The sequence below is a fragment of the Electrophorus electricus genome, chromosome 16 (genome assembly GCF_041902795.1).
Source record: "Electrophorus electricus isolate QZ-2024a chromosome 16, ASM4190279v1, whole genome shotgun sequence".
NCBI classification, from domain to species: domain Eukaryota; kingdom Metazoa; phylum Chordata; class Actinopteri; order Gymnotiformes; family Gymnotidae; genus Electrophorus; species Electrophorus electricus.
In genome coordinates this window covers 23,095,448-23,117,619 of record NC_137512.1, presented here as the reverse complement: position 1 = coordinate 23,117,619, position 22,172 = coordinate 23,095,448, and the positions used below count along the sequence as shown (strand labels likewise).

The following is a 22,172-nucleotide window of genomic DNA, read 5'->3' as shown; positions in this document are numbered from 1 at the left end:
CCCCACCCCACTGCCATCTCTCTGTCTCTCCTGCCTTCCTTCTCTTCCATTCTTTTTCTCTTTTGTTCTTTCACTCAGTATCTGTCACTCTTTTCATCTTTTGCCAACTTGAGAGCTGGATATATTTTATGGTAGCTGCACACACAGACTCGAGTTCTACTTCTTTTCCCTCCCCACTGAGCAGTGCGATCAGTCAGTGAGAATATCACAGTGCTTGATCAAAACATCTAATGGTAAGCCTTGCATGTTCGCTGCTTTCAGTCCCCCTGTCCTGTTAAGCAATCATCGTACAGCACACAGTTTTGATCTGACCTGACAGCTTGCAGCTGTTGTTGAATTGTCCAGCTAGTTTGAACTGGTTTGAACTGATCTGAACTACTGTCTTGATCTGGCTCCAGCTGGGACGAGCTCAACAGCCTGCTAGTGCTAGTACCTGGGACACTTTTTGCTCGGCCGGGCCGTACAACACCGTGTTCGAGCCACTTGACATGCAGGCTACAGCCACTCAGAGAGCACTGTTGCTAGACTCCTTACCAGCATTGTTTCCTCACTGCCCGTAAACAGACGTTGGCCAAATAATAGTTTTAAGAAGCCCTTCTGTGTGTGTTTAAAATTATATTTTAAGCTTTTTTTGATAAATATTTCAAAACACAAAAAGGTCAAAAACTTGACTATATATATATTCATAAGCATAGCTAAATATAATTATAGCAATAGAAAGGGTGTGATTACAGTAGTGCGATTGATTTATGCAAAATACTGAAATATCTTAATAGGTCAGCCATTATGATATGATTTCATATTATCCTACATTATTGTAATCATAAATGTTTGTTGAATAATGTGAATGCTGTAATTCATCAAATTCATAGATTGCTTCTTTAGAATTACTGCGATTGGTTAGGATACTCATAGCACATAGTAAAAAAAATAAATAAATCTGATTGGTTAGAGGGCTCCTTTACATAATTTTCATATTGCAGCCGCTTGTGATTATCGATATTGCTAAGCCTTGTACTCCAATAATGATTCACAACCTTTCTGTTTGAATACACTTTGGTTCTTTGTTATAAGGCAAGTCTACCCATCGCATTATTATTTTCAGAGAGCTAGCATGCAAGGGAGAAATGTATAGCTGTGATGACAAATTGATTTAGTTGTACAAAGGGGCTGACTCACAGAATGTTGAGCCATCTTTTGTAATTATTCCTTTTTTATCCTCACCTGGGGATATCGGAGTGTGCTTCAGTCCATGGTTTTGGGAGCTGGTTTGTGTTTGCATTCAGTGCAAAGAACTTGGTCAGTCTGACCAGACCGCTGAGTGCCCTCACACACACTATTCATCCTGCTCAGTGCAGAGGACTAACAGCCATCACTATAGCAACTGGCTCACACTCTCTAAAAACAATGTATAATTCCCCCCCCACCACTATGGCTACCTTGTACCGGGGCTTATCCAGCTGTTTACCTGAGGGGCTGATCTCACCTTGCTGTGCATCTGAGAGACACTCCGCTGCACCTGAGGGGCGGCTGACCTAGTGCAGTGCCTGCGGCAGAGCTGATTGGCGAGGAGGCTGGAAACCACGGCAACAGCTGTAGAGTGGGCGTGGCATCCAGCAGCTGTATGAGCGGGTGACTCCTGCCTGACCACACCAGGGCCAAAAGAAGAGCTGCAACTTCCTCACACAGCAGGCCAGTGGCTTCCTTTAGGTTATGAGCTGCAGCCCCACCATAGCCTTTTGTCTTCAGGTCAGCTGTGAGTGAGGCTTGTGTCAAAAGGTGTGGTTTGTTTTCTCTCTCGCTCTCTTTCTCCCCCGTTTTCAGGATAATTGGTGCATTTCTTTTGTCGAATCCGCTATCGGAAGCTACTGTTGCGCTGTTTTTGTGAGTGATTTAACCGGGCGGAGAGAGAGCATGCCTTAATTAGATTTGACAGTCTCCTACTGAGGCTGATGAAGGACTGATTTAATCTTAGTGCTTCCACTCGAGAACTAACCCGCCCTCAGAGGAGTCTCAGCTGTGCCAGAATCTAGTCTGCCCTTTTATGTCCAAACTGTCTTTGATTGCTTGCCTGGGATCAGCTCCACTCTGTATATGTCATTTTATTAGACCTGTGGGTGGTACTACCACACTGCTGTCTTTGCACTGACCTACAATGGAGAGCTTCATTTCTGATGCGGCAGTGGTGTCTACTTCGTTACCAGCTGTGGTCTGAAACAACTAGAGCTTTCTAGAAACACAGATTCCGAAAGAACCTAAATGGTTAAAAACATACGGAAAGTGATTTGATCTCATTCTATGAATTATACATCATCCTTTCAGACATTAGTTGTCAATGGACATTAGTTGTCAAATCCAAGATCTGGTGGTGTTTTCAAGCCTTAAAACAGCAATGAGATGCAAAGAGTAATTACTTTTTTTTTTTTTTTTTTAAGAGTGTGTGTGTGTGTGTGTTGGGAATGGGGGGTGTTTTAGTTTAAAAAATCTTTACTTTCTAAAATAAGCCCCAGGGTTACCTTCACAAAAACGTGTGTTTTTATTCATTTATTTATTTTTCTTATATATGGTGGTAGGTTATATTTTACATTGTTTCTCACTTTTATTCATTCATTCATTCATTTATTTATTTATTTACATCACCACCAAAAGATCTAAGTTCCCTCTAAAAATCAGTGGAAAAATGCATGCTGTTTTCAAGTTGCACCAAATGAAAACAAGCTGATAGTTTAGTAGGATGGCTGATAAAGCAGTTTGGCCCAAATGTATTTCTTGGTTTGTTTCTTACTGTCACGGTGTCCGTATCTAGGCAGCAACAGAAGCATCTGAATCCAAAGCACTCAAAAACAAAGAGATGTTAATGAAAATACAGGTACCAAACTCAATGCCCCAGAAGTGATAACACATGATTACTGATGCACAAGTTATAAAACCTGTGATCTTTGAAACAAATTTACATACACCTTTGATTTCAAGCCGGCCTAACTGCGTGAACGTGGTTATAAAATGACCTGTGAATAGCAGAACTCTCTGTTTTAGATGTGTGCTTTGTCTGACTGCGTGTCTGCATCGTGACTGCACATGGAAAAGAGTTGCCAGAGCTGTTGAAAAAATCTGACAGCAAAACTTCACAAAGAGAAATGGAGACAGGAAAATCCATCACCAACTAAAAATCAGTCTAAAAAACAAACAAATAACTGTGAACAGTAATCAGGAGGCATAAAATAAGCCCTAATACTATTAACCAGAGCTGTAGTGGCTGTCATACAGTGTGCTACTTGCACAGCCTAGCTCTGAAAAACAGATGGGTAAGCACTTGGACCAGGGGTTATCAATGGAAATCAGACTTTCTGTAACAACTCAGACAGTGCAAAGGACATTGCATAAAGTCAACCTCTGTTGATGGCATCCAAGAAATGAAACCCTTGCTTGCTCTGCAGCACAAAACTGCAAGATTAAACTTGGCTAAACATGAAAAAAAAAAAAAAAGCCTGAGGAATATTGGGGGGACGTTCTTTGGTCAGATGAGACCAAGATAAATGCTGGACTGAGATGGGGCCCAGTATGTTTGGCATGAACCATAGACTACCACAGTGAATGCACAGTCCCGACACAATGTATAGGAGTGACATGGAGGTTGTGTGTGATGATCTAGGGCTGCATGAGTGGAAAACGTGCTGGGGAGATGGTATTATAGATGGGACCATGAATGCCTGTGGATATACCAAAATACTGGCTGCCCAGATGACTCCCAGTCTCCAGCCACATGACCGAAGAGGAATATTCCAGCTTCATACTAATCCAAAGCACACTGCTAAGATCACACAAGAGTTTCTAAAGAAGAACAAACTGAAAACTATGACCTTGCCAAGTTTGTCATCTGACTTCAATCCAGTGGAGCACCTTTGGTGTGTTTTAGAGGTAGAGAAACACAACCCCTCGACCAAAGAGCAGCTGAAGAATGGCAGAACATCTCACCAGAAATGTGTGAAACCCTGGTATCCTCCATGTCCAGGAGGACTGAGTCCATCATCAGAAATAAAGATGGACTTACAAGTATTGAGGAAAAAACAAAAAAAGATTTGAAACTTTGGTTGCATTGCACTCCTACTTTATGGCCTGTATTTCTAATATAGTAAAAATTTACAGCTGAGCAAATACCCTACTGTTCAACTTGCAATTACTATAAGGTGATACAATTTTAAATCTTTCTGTCATTTAAGTGCCATTTAATTGCACCCCTTTTTTGTTGTATACTGCATGTCCTGCTGTTTTGTTACTCTGTTGTGCTTCCTTTCCACACCAGCTCAAAACATTTTATCTCCATGTCTGATCAGCAGTGGACTAATAACAGGAGATCAGACCAGGCTGATGTGAGATATCATACCTCCTCCTCACACCCACGGTTGGATGTGGATGGCTGCCTGCAGTTTGCTGAGTGAAAAAGAAACTCGTATGCAGTCACAGGCTTAATTCCTCTTTTACACATTATGGTTTTCTGGCCACCAGCTGTTTATAACTTTCCTATTTTCTGAACAATAGATGTAAACTTATGTTTTTCCTCTCGTTGGCTGGAATGCATTGGCTGGAACACTAATCGGTGTGAATATGAAGTATTAATATATTTCATTAGAATGGTTGTGCTCTTACAGGAAGGGTTGTCATAGAACTGTCATAGTGAAAACTGTAGGGCTTGACCAGCATGAATACAACACAGCAAGTGCTATGAGCACTTATGCACTTTGTGTGGCTAAGTATTGTGTAAGAATTGGAGTAGTATATGGTGAAGAAACCAATATATATGAACCCATACGTTTAATGCTGGTGTTTCTAAAAACTCTATATATTGTGGTCATCTTTCTCTCAAGCAAGTTTGTCTTGTGAGAAGAATGAGTTTTTTGTTTAAGCAGGCTTCGTCATGAAGTTCACAGGCTGGAGCTTCATGCCCACCTCTTCAGCTCTTGCCGCGGAAAGTCCACGTGCTTTTAACATGGTCACACACAATGGAGAGTGAAAGAGAGGGTGCTAGTCCTCTCATTCGGAGCTTTTCCAATTTTCCATGTGTGATTTCCAGCAGACTGGTGCAATGATTCCAGTCAGCATACCATGATAGGATGGACACACACACACACACACACACACACACACACACACACACACACATACAGGAAGCATGCTTAATTGCTCCTATTAAAGAAAATGACTCCAAACCAACCATTCACTCTGGGCTTGGTGCAGCTGGCTGTGGCAAGAGGGAATATTCCTGAAATACGGCGACTCGGGGGACGGAAGGGCGGTTTGGAACAATCTTGGCATCACACTTCATACCTTACATCACATAGTCTTGTCAGCTTTGTTACTGCAGTATAACACAACCTTTAGTTGTTTTTGTCAGAAAGCACAGTCATGCATTGCTTATTGCGTATCAGTTTTCTGTTGATGAACTAAATAAAAAACAAAACTTTACCTTGAAGTCGTGAGTAGAACCATGATATACAAAAACTAAATGTTTTAAATACTCTATATAGTATGTTGTATTATACAAATTTGATTGAACAGTGTAGATTGAGCATTATATGCTCGGATAGTCCAATATGAGCTGCGCAGTCTGTCTTAAAAAAAAATGCAGCCCTTTTTTTTTAAAATAGAACATTGTTGATCAATAATTAGTTCATTTGAGAAAGCTTGCATATTTTCAGTAAGTGAGGCTCTGTCCTTGCTCACTGTTGCCAGTGTGGGGATTCCCATTTGATCTCATGACGTGTGTCTCCCAAATGTGTTCTGGTTACTCAGTCATGTCATAGCTTCTGCATAAAGCACTTTCAGGCACTCGCTGTACCACACAGGACCTTCCGTCATGGTTTCACACCATCTGGCGCTCTGAACACAGGCTGCGGATGGACGGTAGTCATGATGTTATGGGATGTACCCCTTACAAAGGACAGCTGGTTAGCTCTAATCAGCAAGCATGTGTGTGGAGTGTCTGTCTGTCTGTCTGTGAAAGGCCTTTTCTAGCTGCAGTCCTTGATGCTCTGTGGGAAACGCCTTCAGTGGGACTGTAGATTAGCGAACAAAGCTAAAGGGGATACTGAAGTGGTCCTGAAGACTGACCTGCTCTTTGAACCCTATGCCATATGGTACTGAAGACTGACCTTATCCTCAAACCCTTTGGATTTTTTTTTACTTCCTGTATGTAGGGGATTACACTTTTCTTTTGTCTGCCTTGGACCAAGTCAGAACATTTAAGCAGAGGGCATTGGTTTTCAAGCATAGTGCTCGAGCTGTTACCTGTTCATTGGAAGTACTGAACCATTCTACCCAACAGTCTCCTTGAGGCATGTTTTGTAGAGCATGGTTCAGCAATTTAGTCAAATCAAATTAAAACACCTTCTGTGTCCAGCTGATTTTTCCTTCATTTGTGTGTCAAGTAGACTTGCTTCACTCAGGTGTAACCTTGATGTTGTACCAGATTCAGGTTCACCTGCAGTGTTCAGGGATCAGTCATTTGTAAACCTGTGCAGTAGCTGAATGCAACTGTAGGGCACCAATGTCGTGTCCCCCCCCCCCCCCTTTTTTTTTTTTTTTATTATTTTGTTTTGTTTGAATAATAAACAAGTTTCTCCTAGGAAGAGAAGACTTGTTGTTGGAGATTTATAGTAGGCCTATTTAGAAATGGCCTTAAAGTTACCAAGTTACCAAAATGGACAGCTCATTTTTGACTTGAAGGATTTCATTTTTGGAAAGTCTCCCCCCCCCCCCCAGGAATGTCCAACATATGGTTGAGTATCATTTAGAGTTGAGTCATTTTCTGAATGATGCACAGTTTGATATTTGGTTGTATTGTGTTGAACAGCTCACAAAATTGGAATTACAAATCAGAAAGCGATTCACTATTATAGCCTCAAATTTAATGGCTGCCATCTTCTCTTTATCCAAACATGATGTAAAAGGCAAAATTATGAAACTTGAGTATTAATCAGTGTCTGACTATATTTTCCTTGTTTGGACACAGTTTTTTGCACAGCTGTGAGATGTTTGTTTATTAACTTATTTATCACAGAGAAAAATATTTGGAACTTGGAAACCAAATAATTCCAGAATTTTAATTGGGATTATATAATCTTTTGAAATGGTACTTGAGAATATATGAGCTTTTAACATGATGGTTGAGGTTATGTGCTCACTGAAGGAATTTTAATATGAACCCATTTTAACAGGTAGGGCTTTTATTTGTGTGACACACTAAACAGTATTTGGGTACTTCATTCCAGAGCCATGGCCCTAGTACTGAGTATCTCAGTGCTTTAAGAGCAGTGCATTGTTATGTTAAGCAGGGCCTGAGACCTTTAAGTCATCCATCACACCTAACAGGACATGAGGACCATTGGCTCAAAAAACTAGACTTTTCTTAACATTGGTGGCCTTAGCATTCCAAGGCTTTCAGTTGGCAGTGGAATGTGAATGGAGGTCAGTGTTGAGATAGCTATTTGACTAATGAAAATTTGATTTTGTTCATTGTATTGTGTAGAGAAGCTCACAAAATCGTAATGACAAATCAAAAAGTGATTCCATGTTATGGCATGTTATCTTCGCTTAATCCAAACATGGTGTAATATGCAGTATTGAGAAATGTTTAATCAATATCTATTTTCCTTGCCTGAACAAAGAAAATAGACATAGTTCATTAAGGCAAAAGTGTATGCACTCTTGGAGGATCAGTGGCTGTTCCTTTGCTGAAATAATGCCACTGAAATAATGTATGAAGGGTAGACTTTATACACATAAGCCATTGTGTGCCGGGGGGGGGGGGGGGATGAGAGTGAGCCACAAGCTCGGCTCTCTCTCAGCTCCTGACATCAGCCTCATGCGGTAATGCGCTATGGGACTGTGGTTGAATCTCTGTTGAAACAAGCACAGTTACTGGAAATTAGTCAGCATGAAAACATAGACCCAGGTTTTTGTTAACCTAAATCAAAGGGGCAAGGCTGACAACTCAGGAAAATTAAATGGGAGTGTTAATTATTGAGGAAAAACAAAGACCTTCTGCAAAAGTTACCTTTCTTACTTTTGGAGCCATATGAATTAGGGAACGAGTTTTGATGCTCAAATGGGAATGTTCCAAATAGGACTTGTTCATTCTGAGTCTCATTTAGTTGAATATAGGAGCCATAAGTGTGTCCCAGCTAGTTCTGTGTGTCACTTTAAACCATCAGTGGAGAGGTGTGTTAAGCAGCAGCAGTCTCAGTATCAGGGACTACTAAAAGATAATGGATTTGATTATGTGCCTTTAGAAATCCACATGGTGACAGGAGCCCCTCTCCTGGAGTACAGGGGAAATAAAATAGACATTTGATCAATCACAGTTTTTGGGTAAGGCAAGCTACCAAGAAGAATTCAAGAACATGCCTTGCTGTATGGTAGAGGAAGAATCAGTCATTGATCATATTTTTGTGAAAATATATCCAGATCAGCTTTTCCAGATAGCATTCACACTTATCGGAAAAGGAATTCCATAGAGGAAAAAAGATATTGAGCCTTGTTGCCAGAATGTCATATCAGCATTGTCAGATTCCACATGCTAATATCATTTGAACTTGTTTATACAGACTCAATGTCCATAGTCTGTTGTTCTGAACATGAGCACCCAGACACACTAAAGGTCAAGTAGGTCAAGCAGGTCAGTATGAGGTTCATCCATCAGTTTTAGTTTTGACTCTGAACAGTGGGGGTTCCCCAAGGCTTCATAGTGCATCCCCTCACTTCTGAACAGGCAGATCTTGGGGCAGCCCTTTGAGGTTTTGATGCAATGACCTTTGACTCCTAACACTATTCAACATCTCTTTGTTGTCTGGCCTCCACCTGCACAGTGTCAAGCCCTCGCTTTCTCCTGCTTTCACCCTTTACCGGCCTTTCAAAGCCAAAGGAATACCACAAGCCTCTCCAATTCCAGCCACATCTGTCCAGTTTGAGCCACATTCTTCTCTAGCTTTATTCACCCCTTGATTCTCTGTAGCTTTGGTATTTGTAGGGTACTTTCTGTGCCTCTTCGTCATGAGCCTTGGAAGTTAAGTGGTTCTGAGACCTTCTGGTAGAACAGCATTACATCAGATTTCTGAGTCATCTAGACCCACTGCAGTTTCCAGTAACTGCTTAAGCTCCAATTGCCAGTCTTTAGCTAGATGTGGTGTTAATCAGGAGCACTTGTCTAAAATGCTTGTAACTTCTAATTTATGAAGTGTACTTGTTTAATTTAACATGCTGAAGGCTTTCACTTGTTTTCTCTTGTCATATTTGCAAGAGAAAACTAATTTAGTCTAGTAAGTCATCGGCATATAGTAACTAATTTAGTCTAGTAAGTCATTGACATATGGTGTATGAGGTGATGTTCCAACAGGAAACAAATGCTCTGTTATTTATTTACATGTCTTAGAAGAGGAAAGTGGGAAGTCATTTGTGTACACATGCGTAAGCAAAGCATGTGTTTCATTTAACTGAACCCCCATCACCCCCCCCCCCCATGATTTTAGTTTAAATTCTGATGATTCAGTTATAATTACTTGGCTTTGTTAATCACTCTCTGCAGACTCCAGTACCCTGTGGGGACTGTAACTGCACAGGGCTCCAGGACAAAAGTAGTTTCTGTGTAAAAACTTCATAAAAGGCAAGAATCCTAGGATTTATGTAGTATTTTTCTCCGTGGTTCATCCTGTTGTTTCTAAATCAACACCTTTTTATATAACCTCTCTAATCTCTTTTTGCAGGTCATTTAGGCGTTGCTGCACCTGTTTTAATTTGTGTTTTTCTTTCAAACATCCTAGCTAGACTGACTCCCATGCCAAATTAATCAAACATTAGACAAATATGACATGCTCTTAAAGTTACCAAAGCAATAACTGTACAGAACACATGGAGAAGGGTGGCTGTGCAGGAACGCTTTTCTTGCAAGAACTTATTATGAGTAACTATGGCAGACTCTTTGAGAGCAAAAAGTGTCTTTACATGTGCTTTACTATGTATCTCCTTCAGTCAGGCTTCACTTGCTTTTAGTCTTTTCCTCTGCAAAATTCCAATTCTGTATTTAAAACATTCCATTCAGAAATACTTTCATTACATATACAAACTATATTCATAGTTCTCAACAAGTCAAAGCGTAAGCTTTATTTTCACTGTGCTCGATGAGCACACTGAACTGTGTGTTTGATGAACGCATTAAATCGCAGGCACGTCAGAGGAGCATCTTGGGACCACATATTGAAATAAAGCTCAGTTAATCACATTTTCACTGTTAGTCAAATGGCAGTAAATAAGCAGTGGCAGTGGTGGGTACCTTGTGTAGTGTAGCCTCTACTCCACACCACCAATGGGCATTCTCTTCATGAACCAAGACCACCCCCTGCAGTTTTCTCCTGTTTTATTGTTTCTTCTCTCTCTCTATCTGTCTTCACCCTCTTTTTCCTTCTTTCACTTTTTTTCTAGCACTCTCTGTCTATTTTTCTTTCTTGCTCTCTTCTCACTTTTTTTATTTTCTCTCCCCCCCCCCGAGGTTGTTTTGCAGCCTTGCCAATTCCAGCTGAGCGTGTTTTCAAGCGACTGAAAAGAATGAATTATGCAGCAGTAAGCATGCTTATAGCCACCCATTTGGTGTCCCTTTGATCTGAGTGCAGGGTGTGCATGAATGCCCATATTGTGGTGTTATGTGTCCACTGTGTGTGTGTGTGTGTGTGTGTGTTTGTGTGAGGAGGAATGGAGAGACCTAGGTCTTTGCTGAAGGAGGTTACAGTAGAGGCACGTTAGATAAAGGCTAGCTGAGAGAGAACCCCCAGCACTGTTGCCTGGGCTGGTGTCACGTGGTGGCCTTACATTGAACATGACCCTGACAAAGTGCTTCTTCAGAGAATAGACGAACGAGTCCCTTGCTACACCTGTTGGGGTGGGGGGTGGGGGTGGTTGTTTTGGTGAGGGTGTGAGAGTGAGCGAATGAACATGTCTTCTGTACAGTTTCCCTTTACATAATTGGAAGTGAAAAGTATGTTGATTGAAATCATTGTAATAATGCTTGTTATAAAATTATTCACAATGAACACAAATGATTTTTTTTGTGATTTGTTCAGAATGTGTCGTCTTGCATGCTATGCGTTTAAGACACTTCATTTTTCTTTTTCCTCTTTAGGCCGTAATGAATTGATAGCCAGATACATCAAACTAAGAACTGGAAAGACAAGAACAAGAAAACAGGTTGGCGCACTTGGTCATGCAGTTTTTTGTTTTTTTTTCTTTTTTAAACACATTGCCTTCTAGAGTTGTGTTGTACCGGTCTTATAGCTCTGTTAACCAATCAGTCAAAGCCATGAGCAACAGTTTGAAGTGATGCAGCTGAAAGTGTATGTGAGAGGGGGTGGAGTAGCTTAAAGCCATACACACTTAGGAGAAACAAATAGAAGGAAACAAAACCAGAAGTAGCCTAAAGATAAAACAACAGAAATACCCAAAGAACTGCATAGTAAGATTTTTGTATGCATTGATTGTCTTAGCATGGGTACTGAAGTTGGCTCCGCTGTTCTCTTTTTGTGGTCTAAAGTAAACTGTTTAATAGGGAGAGTTGCTAAGCAGTTCAGGGGCTGCCACCAACAGAACTTAATGAAATTAAATCCACATATGGAAGCAGTGTCCAAATGCGAATGACCACACTGTAACTAAGTCAAGTTATACATGTGAGCATAAGTAAAACTTTTTTATTTTTAAAATTCAATGTACAAAGCAAAATTGTACTTAAGTACATTTAACAGCATGTTGAATCACATCTCTACTCTGTGAAAGTCTGTGCAAGTCAATGTGCATGAATGACAGCTTAAATATTCATGAGCCTTGAATATACTAGAGTAAATACGTTTCCTAATGCATATACTCAATCTGTTGCTTCCTGCTGCTCAAAATTGTCATGGTAATAATAAGCAGTAGTTTTCTTTCTTAGCACCTCTTGAGTCATTTCACATTTTTTGTTATTATGCTTCAGGACGGATACGCTCTCGTTTTTGTATTTGACTAAGAAGTAAATTGATGTACGAGTCATTCCTGCTACAGTTGTGTATGTACAGTAAGTTTAAACATCCACTCCAATGAAACCCGAGTGTGTGTGTGTGTGTGTGTGTGTGTGTGTGTGTGTGTGTGTGTGTGTGTGTGTGTGTGTGTGTGTGTGCGTGCGTGCTTTTGAACAGGTTTCTAGTCACATCCAGGTTCTTGCCCGACGGAAGTCCAGAGAGCTTCATGCTAAATTAAAGGTAATATTCTAACCTTTATCTATATCTGTGGGGGTATGGGCCTCCAGCTCAGTATTCACTTGGCTGGACTCTTCTTTCATCCTGCATGTTTGTCTGTTTCCTGTTTGCTTCCTGTTCTCTGTGGAAGTGTGTTTGTTTTGAAGAGAGCTGAGCTCTGCTGTGCATTGTAAGGAAACTCTTAATGGAGCATTTCACATGGACTACTGAAACACATCCGAGGACGGGGACTGTCCACTAGACTCTGCTGTTTCAATACTTCACACTCAAAATGTTCTCTGGAAACATCTGGTTTTAGTTAGGTTGGTTGGTTGGTTGGTTGGTTTGTTCAGTTATCACCAGCAGGTCTCAACAGCCTTTCCATCTGGGCAGCTAAAGCTGCTAAACTCTCTTTGTAATTTGGACATTAATAAAGTAATTTTAAATGTTTTCTATTACAACCTTTTGTTTGGGTTAAAACCTGTGTTAGTTAGTTAATATTAGGAATGTTTTTGGAAGATTGTGTTAATTCCAGGACTACTGTATTCAAGTGCTATGATGCATGAAAATGATATCAGTGTGGTTATCATTCGTGCATTCGTTTGAAAACACAGATGCAGTAATGCAGTCAGGAACTAACAGGCTTGTGTTGGAGGGACTTGTGGAATTAGTATTGCTGCAAGACCGCACACTGTTCACTGTGCCAAATGTATCAGAATCCAGCACTCTCCTATTAAGCTCAGTGGGGCTAATTAAGAATCTCCAGTCTGTTTCCTGTAGTTTCTGACTGAAGTGTTTGGTGTTTTGTAAATAAAGGTTTCAGCATTTGAAACCTTTTTGTATACAGCATTACTAAGGTTGTCAGTAATGATTTAGATGTCATTTGTAAGCCCTTAATGGATCAACCAGAACTGCTAGTAGTCATCTGGTGGTGGACTGCATATAGTATGCAAGAGAAATGAGTACACCCCTGTGCTATATCCCTTTAAATAGCAAATGAATCAAAACTAGATCACTTTACAGTAATTGCATTGAACAGTATGGTATTTGTTCTTATGTCAAAAATAGTTTAGATTTACTATATTAACAATTACAGTAGGAAGTCAATACAACAACTGTCTGTACACTTTCCATTACAGAGATTCAAATCTTTTATTTTTTCAATACTTGTAAGTCCATCTTTATTTCTGGTGATGGACTCAGTCCTCCTCACACATTTCTGGTGAGATGTTCTGCCATTCTTCAGAGACCTTTTTTTTCCACCTGCTCTTTGGTGGAAGGGTTGTGTTGCCCCGTTTCATTTTCAAATACCACAAAGGAGTTCTATTAGATTCAAGACAGGCAGCACACTTGGGCAGGTGATTGTTTTCACTTTTTGTTCTATAGAAACTCTTGTGTGGTTTTGGCAGTTAGTTTTGGATTATTATTCCTCTTCTGCCAAGCTTTTGGAGACTGGGAGTTATCTGGGCAGGCAGTATTTTTGTATATCCACAGGCATTCATGGTGCCATCTATAAATGTCACCTCCCCCAACACTTTGCACTCAAGCAGGCCCATATCACCACACTCCGTGCCTCCCTATCAGGACTGTACATTCACTGTGGTAGTCCTGACCAGATTTGTCAGACCCCATCTGGGCCAAACACATTTATATTGGTCTCATCTGAGGAAAGAATGTGCTCCCAATATTCCTTATGTTTCTTTACCATGTTCATTTTCATGCAAAGTTTAATCTCACAATTTTGTGCCGCAGAGCAAGCAAGGGTTTTGTTTCTTGGATGCCGTCCATAGAGGTTGACTTTATGCAATGTCCTTTGCACTGATTGAGTTGTTACAGAAAGTCTGATTTCCATTGATAACCCCTGGTCCAGGTGCTTATCCATCTGTTTTTCAGAGTTAGACTGTGCAAACAGCACACTGTCTGTGGCGTCACTTTACGAGGATAACCTCTACAGTTTCGGATAGTGGTACTATGGCTGGTTCTATACCTCCTGATTACTACTGCACCTGTGTTTTTACTGATGTTTAATTGGGGACATCTTCCTGTATCCTTTTCTATCTGTCTTTTTTTTTTTTCTTTCAACACCTCTGACAATTATTTTACATGTGGAGCCCTGATGCACACATGCATATAGTCATAGCCCATAGGTCCAGATTTGAGAGAGGTCATTTAATAACCATGTTCGTGCAGTTAGGCTAATTGGAAAACATAGGTGTGCTCAAATTTTTCAATGATCACAGGTTTTCTAACTTGTGTGTCAATGATCACAGGTGTGTTCATTTTTGTTGCATATTGGGGGAGTTTCTTTGGGGGCCTGTATTTTAAATATAGTTTTTCTAAAGTATATCTTTTTGATTTGTGCATAAGAGAAAATACTCCTTGTCAAAGTTGACATGATGCAATTATTAAGAGGTGAAATAATTTTGAATCATTTTGATGTTTCTGAGACATTGTACAGGGGTGTGTTCACTTTTGTCGTGTACTTTCCTCACAATAGTTCTTACAACATGAACTGTGGCTGTAAATACAATGAGCTTGATTTGCCTTTGTAAGTGCATGTCCAGGCATCTGCTGACCTGCTAACCCTACACAAGTGCACTGTGTTCACTGGTCAAGTATGCTTTAGTTCATTCAGTTCAGTGTTGCCTCAGTCAGTTACCACCATATTCTTTAAGCCTCCTGTGAAAGTAATTAGTTTAAGGAATGTCCAGAACTGATGATGAATTGGTCCCAGTCCTGAGTGATGACGCTTCCCTTCCAAAGCGGGTGTGTTGATGTGTGTCTAAGGCTTGCGTTTTTATACGCCACTGTGTATAACACACTGTGTTCCTGTGTGAAGCTTGTCGGTAACGCTTCTGGCTGGTTTGTTCTCTGAATGAGGTGACCGAGAAAAGATGGATGCTTGAAGGACACGCTTTGTCCTTCCTCTGAAGCCTTTATTACCAATGCTCTCCAAGAAAAAGGAATTTACTTTTAGTTAGGTTTTTTTTTTTTTTTTGGCTATAGCTTGCTTTAAAGGACTATTCCAGCAGCCTTTATCCTCATCTTTATCTCCCATATCTATAGTGCACAGTTGATTACCTTGGACAATAATTTCTTTCCAACTCCTTTAATGTCTTATAAAAAAAAAAGAACCTTGCTCCAGGAGGGGCTCAGCACTGCAGTGTGTAGCCCCTCTAACACCAGGTTCAACTCCTAGCTAATAGTCAAGCCCTCTGTGAGGTGAGCCAGGCATTTGGTGCTTGTGTAACCCTTTAGGACTGCAGTTAGAAATGGGGGGGAAGAGAGCACTCGCCTGTCTTTTTCCTTCACATTAATTTCTTAATCAATTCATTAAATTGTACACAACTTTTACACACACGTCTGTTCTCCCATAAAAATGGAGCATATTCGAGCAGTGTGTCAGCAGAGCTTATATGCAATAAACAATACTCAATAATATACAGCTAACTGAGAGAAACGATGTCTTATTGTATGTGTTTAATTTTTTTGCTGGGTTATATAAAGTGGAACATTTATGTACCACCTTAATAGTGGAAACATTTATAGATTTTCTGATGTTGCAGCAGTATATGCTTCTGGAATAATTTTGGCACATTGGATGTGGGTTCTTCTTTCAAGAGAGCCGTCTGATTGAAATGAGTGTACTCTGTGCAGGTCACTTATATGGTGAGTACTCCTTGCATGAGCTTTTTGCTTTGCTGTTCAGCACTTGGTACAGCTGGTAGGGCCTGCCCCCTTCCACCATGAATGGCAGCTGTTTAGGGCCCGCCCCCTTCCACCATGGTGGACAGCTGTGTAGGGCCCGCCCCATCTACCATGATGGACAGCTGTGTAGGGCCAGCCCCCATCCACCATGATGGACAGCTTCCGTCATGCAGTGTCCTGCCTGCAGTGCTGAACTCAGACATACTAAGACTTTGTCATGTGAAAACCTAGAAAAACAAGAAAAATATTACAGATAAATAAAAAAAATAATAGATTCATATTTGACTTGTATATAATACGTTAGATTTGCAGTGAAGTACACAGGGTTTTCCCGGAGAATTGGGAGGTTTCAGACCATGGTCCTTCATCAGCTGTGCATAGATAGATATTTGTGTTGAGAAGAGTTTAATGGTACTGTAAACTAATAGGCCATTATCAGCTTTATTCATTTTCATGAATTTTTCATGAAATATAAAGATTTATTTATTTGTAGACTATAGTAGCTGCTGCTGCTGCTACTAATACTATTAAATAATTAATAATCCTTTGTTTATATTTGGATTTTGGGGTTTTAAAAAAAAACAAAAAAAAAAAACAACCCAGTAAATCAAAGCCTTTTTAAAGCCTTTTCTAAGAGGAGTTGGGCATGTTTCTCCTGAGAGGCGATGTTGGTGCAGTGGCCTGGCTCTGCTCTAATGGCTGTATGGCACAGCGTGTCTTACTGGTCCTACTACACGCGCTCTCCCCTCCTACACGCCTGCTACTGAATACACTATGGGCTCTTTCCGTTGCTCGTGCGGTTTAAAGTACTTGTTTGACTGACCGCCGCTGTTTTCTCCTATTGCGTTCTTTAGACCCCCGCACGTGCGCACACACACGTACATGCACTAAATTGCCAAAAGTATGTGGACACCTGATCGTCACACCCATCTAAGTTTGTTGGACAAACTTAATGGGGAGTTGCGAACCCCGTACACTCTCAGGGCGGTTTCTGCTCTTTCCCCGAGACTTTGGAGTGTGTCTGTGTCCGTGTCCTTGCAGTAAGTAGCTTTTGTGAAGCCCAGCAGTGATATTAGACAAGAAGGCCTTGCTCACAATCAACATCCCAGCTCATCCCAGAGGTGTTCAGCGGGATTGACGTCATGGCTCTGGAATTTCCACACCAAACCATGATTTTAGAGACAGCGCTTTGTGCACAATCAGGCTACATCAGGAAGGGACCATCTACAAACTGCTGCCACGAAGTGTAACTGTGTCTTTTATATGCTATAATGTTAACGTTAGCCTTCACTGGAACTAAGGGGCCCAGCTCAGACCCTGAAAAACAGTCTAAGACAAGTATCCCTCCTCCACTAAACTTGGCAGTTGGCGTTGTGTATTCCAGTAGGTAGTGTTTTCCTGGTGTCGCTCATCCACAGATACTTCCATCAAACTGCCAGAGAGTGGAGTATGTATCCAGAGAACATTTCAGAGGTCTGATCAGTTCTGCAGTATAGTTAGAACTTGGGACTAGAACGAAGTCGTCATTTATTCTTTTTTCACACTGTCTACTTTTTGTATGCTGAGTGTATGCCCACTTCCTGCTTCTGTATGCAACATGTGTGTTCTGTTGATGCCAGTGTCTTCTGCTTCCCTTACAGCATATCACACACACACACACACACACACACACACACACACACGGAGGCTAAAACCTTTATTCCGTGTTGTTGAAGGATCAAAGTGTGAAGGACAAAGCACTGAAGAGCATGGCCGGCATGTCTTCTGCTCAGATTGTCTCAGCCACAACCATCCACAACAAACTCGGCTTGGCAGGTCTCCCGCAGCCCGGTTTCCCCGGGGCACCAGGGGTGAGCCACACCCGCTTCACCCTACAGACACACAACACCTGCCAGGCTCCCGTCTCCGTAACAACCACATCATGGCATTGGTTTTTAGTGCGTAAACAGTCCTGCGAGCATGCTCTGTGTTGTAACCTGGAGAGTTTCTGGCCTGAAATGCAGCAGCAGTTCCACGGTAGCTTTTCTGCTCAAACTGGAGCTTCAGATTACACACAGAGGCATTTGTGCTCGGAGAAGGTAGCCAGACTTTCTTCTGCTGCTGCATGTGCTCTGACCGTCTGCTGTTTGTTTGTTTCATTCTGGTTCCAGTTTTGGCAGCTGTCGACAGGCCATCCAGGATCCTCCCAGGAGTGAGTAATGCAGCTCTCATCTCCTTACTGCATCTCCACTTAGCACTGTGGCTGGTTTAACATGCTTACAGTGGATCATCGCGCTTCTGTTAAAACGGCCATCAGGACTCCTGCCAGAGTTGTGGACTGGTGCAAGCTAGAGCTGTTTCCGCAGTCTCGTACTGAGTGTGAGGAACATGCTGTCCTAGGGGCCACCTTCCCAGAAACCGTATTAAACCTAATCCTGAACTAAACAGCATTTACAATGGAGAATCTTTACTAAGGGTGTAATTTGGTCAACTAAATTTGCCCTTCATGTAAACACAGGACTGTGGAAAAGGGAGAGCCTTGTGGCTGTGAAGCTGTGTACTGACATGCGTTGTAATGGTGTTTTTCCTCAGCATTAAACCGTTCCCACAGCAGGCCTACACTGTGCAGACACCTACGGCTCTGTCAGGTACAGCCAGACGATTATTTACATTTATAGTGTTTTAAAGCCTCACATGCTGTTTATGCAAAGAAGTGACATGCATTCATACTGACGTGTGTGTGTGTGTGTGTGTGTGTGTGTGTGTGTGTGTTTGTTAGGTTACGAGCCTGCAGCTGCTCCTGTATCCAGTCCACCAGCCTGGCAGGGTCGCTCTATTGGCACAACTAAACTGCGGCTGGTAGAGTTCTCTTCATTCCAGGAGCTGCAGAGAGACCCAGAATCTGTGAGTTCTCGCACGCACACACACACACACACACACACACACTGGCACAGAACACAGAGGTGTCCAATTATAGTCCTGGAGGACCGCAGCAGCTTTGTGTGTTTCCTGCATTTAACACTCCAAATGTTATTCTTCTAAGCCCTCTATAGAGGAATCAGGTGTGTTAGTTCTGGGAAAACATGAGCCCACAAGACTAGAGGTGGGGAACAGAAGAAAACACCTCACGCTACATCCGCTCCCCCATCATCCACCCGCCACACCTCAGCCTGTAGCAGCCAGCTGCACCCAGGCCCATTGAGCCTCTCCTCCTGCCCAAAACCCCCCTTCTCTGTGTGTACTTCTCCGCAGTAGCTGGATTCAGGGAAGCACGTGCCCTCTAAGTTTCATCTCAGGGTAAAGAGGTGTAACCAAGGGGCCGTGGGCATCAGGGCTCCGACGCCATTATCCCCCCCCCACCCCACCCCCCCGACACACACACTCACACACAACCTGCACCCCCCATTGTCCTGGAGCAGACCTGAGCGATCTGTCACTTTGGCAGTGCATGTGTGAAACACTTCTCCCTCTGATCCTGTGTGACAGCAGCTATTAATCTCCCCTATTCAACAGCAAGACCAGATGATTGGGATTCTTGCCTCAGTTGTCATGTAACAAAAGGTTTCAGTCTAGGTGCAAAGAATTTGCAGTTAAGGATTTGTTAAATGCTTCATAACTTGAGCTATATTCAGACTTGCGCACATTTTTATCTGTCAGGTCTTACACAGTTAATCAGGAGGCAGTGGGATGTACTCGCACATCAATCTGACCAGTTAAAGAATCCAAGCATTTCACTGTACAGTCTGAACATGGCTTCAGTGTGGCCCCCCACTGTGAGGCCCGAGAGTGCAGTGCACTGCAGGATATTTTACCCTGCCAGTGATGGTGACTCCCAGGGGCCTTTCACACTGGTCTGATAGCAGTCTGTCTCCACAGTTCAACAAGCATCTCTTCGTGCACATCGGCCAGACGAGCCACTCGTACAGCGAGCCGCTGCTGGAGGCAGTGGACATCCGTCAGATCTATGACAAGTTTCCGGAGAAGAAGGGAGGTCTAAAGGAGCTGTTTGCGAAAGGGCCCCAGAATGCCTTCTTCCTCGTGAAGTTCTGGGTGAGTCTTCGTTTCACCCTCTGTGGGAGTGTTACACGGGTTACAGCAGTATCGCTGTGGAGTAACTGAAGATGGGCAGTTACAGAACAAAGTGTCTAAGAGTATGAGAGTTTGGTGTAACAATGTAATGGTGGCATAACAGTGTAACCGTTCCAGGGAATGGTCAAAGTAGTATAGGAGTAGTGTAACAGTGTGTTACCTACTGAGCTGTTACAGTGGCAGAAAGTAAGTTTAGTTGCATGGCTATTAAATGCAGCATAGTAGAGAGTGGCAGCAGGAAGCAGAGCTGCATGGAGCAGCTGCAGAAGGGGCTCAGAGCTCTGCACAGTACAGACCCCCCCCCACTGCAGCCCTATGTGCAACAGCACCCCCACACACTACAAACCCCACACTATAGCTGCCCCCACCGCCATAGCCCCCACACTACAACCCCCACACACTACAGCCCCTACGCACTACAAACCCCACACTACAGCTGCCCCCACCGCCATAGCCCCCACACTACAACCCCCACGCACTACAGCCCCAATGCTGCAGGCCATAGAGAGCCTTTGTTTAAACACCTGCCTCTCTGGGCCACAGGTGCTGTTGATCAGGGACCTGGAGAACAACACGCATACACGCTCGTGCTCTCTCTCTCTCTCTCTCTCTCTCTCTCTCTCTCTCTCTCTCACACTCTCTCACACACACAGACACACACTCTCTCTCTCCACTTTCATTCCCCCCCCCCTTTATTTCCCTCCTCTATCCCTGCACCCTCCATCTGTATCATTCCATCCTTGAGTTTCTGTTATGCAGTGTCCCTCTGGTGCCCCTCTGTGGAGGTTTATACCCATTACCAGAGCAGATGGGAACTAGTAGTTCTGGGTTGAAAGCTCAGTGTTCATTGGAGGTCTGGTCCAGGTGACAGGTCTTTTCAGGGAGAGGTTGGTTGTTAGAATGGCCATAATTTATCACTATCCCATTTGTGTAGAGAGAGTGAGAGAGAACGAACAGAGCACAGACTGATGAATGTGTTTTCAAGACATGTCTCAAGATAAACATTTTAGTTAAGGTTTTAATTTTCTTGTGTTTTTTCTTTGCATGGTTTTAGAATATTATTTTTCAAATAACATTCTTGAATTTAGAATCCATTGTGTGTGTGTGTGTGTGTGTGTGTGTGTGTGTGTGTGTGTTTCCCAGCCGCCTTGGCAGGACCTGCTGAGTGGCTCGCACATGTAACACTGAGCTGTGCTCTTTCCTGCTTGCTCAGGCCGACCTGAACTGCAGCATCCAGGAGGACTCGGGGGCTTTCTATGGAGTGACCAGCCAGTACGAGAGTCCTGACAACATGACCATCACCTGCTCCACCAAGGTGTGCTCCTTCGGCAAGCAGGTGGTGGAGAAAGTGGAGGTGAGAAACATCCACCCATTCAAAAACAGAAATTGGTGCTCAAGACTATGAGAATAATCGAGAATAACTGGTCGCGCTCTTTTTTTAATTTTTTTTGGTCCCTTTAAAGCCAGTATTGCTAATACGAGGTATTGGTTTGTATTAAAGGCTTCATGTTAAGTGAAGCTCATGTTCAAGCATTTTCTGCCACGTTGGGACTTTGTGTTCAGTGTAGCATTTGTTGGTTCACTGTATAGTGCAGTGAGGGACTGGGGTTCAAACCCCATCCCCTCCCCTGGGCAGGTCCTATGGCAAGATTCCCAACACTATATTTGCCAACCTCTGTAGCAGGACTGCCAGGAATAAGAGCATCTGCCAAGTGCATAGATGTTTTTCCTTATTGTATAAGCCAGATGTCAGCGAGTACTTGGTCTCTTTAGGGATTGCCTGTCCTGCTCAGTATAATGTGGGAGGGGTTCTTGTTGTTCCTTACCTGCTCTTGTGGGCTGATCCCCCGTAGACGGAGTATGCGCGCTTTGAAAATGGACGCTTTGTGTACAAGATCAGCCGCTCGCCCATGTGCGAGTACATGATCAACTTCATCCACAAGCTCAAGCACCTGCCTGAGAAATACATGATGAACAGCGTCCTGGAGAACTTCACCATCCTGCTTGTAAGCTCCCGTACCACCCCTGTACCACCTCATACCATACCTCTTGCTTATTGGAAAGTGACAGTAAGACTTTAAAGTTAATTAATGTGCAACTGCATAACCGTCATAAACAAAGTGAAACAGTAGATACAGCTTCCTT

At 42.5% G+C, this 22,172-nt stretch overlaps 1 protein-coding gene across 3 annotated transcripts in view; it reads left to right on the top strand.

Moving 5' to 3' along the window:
• The window catches only part of tead1a (TEA domain family member 1a), a 40,670-nt gene that overhangs the window by 15,457 nt on the left and 3,041 nt on the right, over positions 1 to 22,172 (top strand). For 2 of the 3 annotated variants that reach the window (XM_035532224.2, XM_035532223.2), the window contains exons 3-11: positions 11,168 to 11,232; positions 12,213 to 12,275; positions 17,675 to 17,809; positions 18,110 to 18,150; positions 18,531 to 18,586; positions 18,718 to 18,842; positions 19,815 to 19,988; positions 21,241 to 21,381; positions 21,881 to 22,033. In XM_035532224.2, the coding sequence (XP_035388117.1) occupies positions 11,168 to 11,232; positions 12,213 to 12,275; positions 17,675 to 17,809; positions 18,110 to 18,150; positions 18,531 to 18,586; positions 18,718 to 18,842; positions 19,815 to 19,988; positions 21,241 to 21,381; positions 21,881 to 22,033 (953 nt within the window). Of the gene's footprint in view, positions 1 to 1,696; positions 1,750 to 11,167; positions 11,233 to 12,212; positions 12,276 to 17,674; positions 17,810 to 18,109; positions 18,151 to 18,530; positions 18,587 to 18,717; positions 18,843 to 19,814; positions 19,989 to 21,240; positions 21,382 to 21,880; positions 22,034 to 22,172 lie in introns of those variants that run through there. The other variant, XM_081698861.1, reaches the window with a different exon arrangement.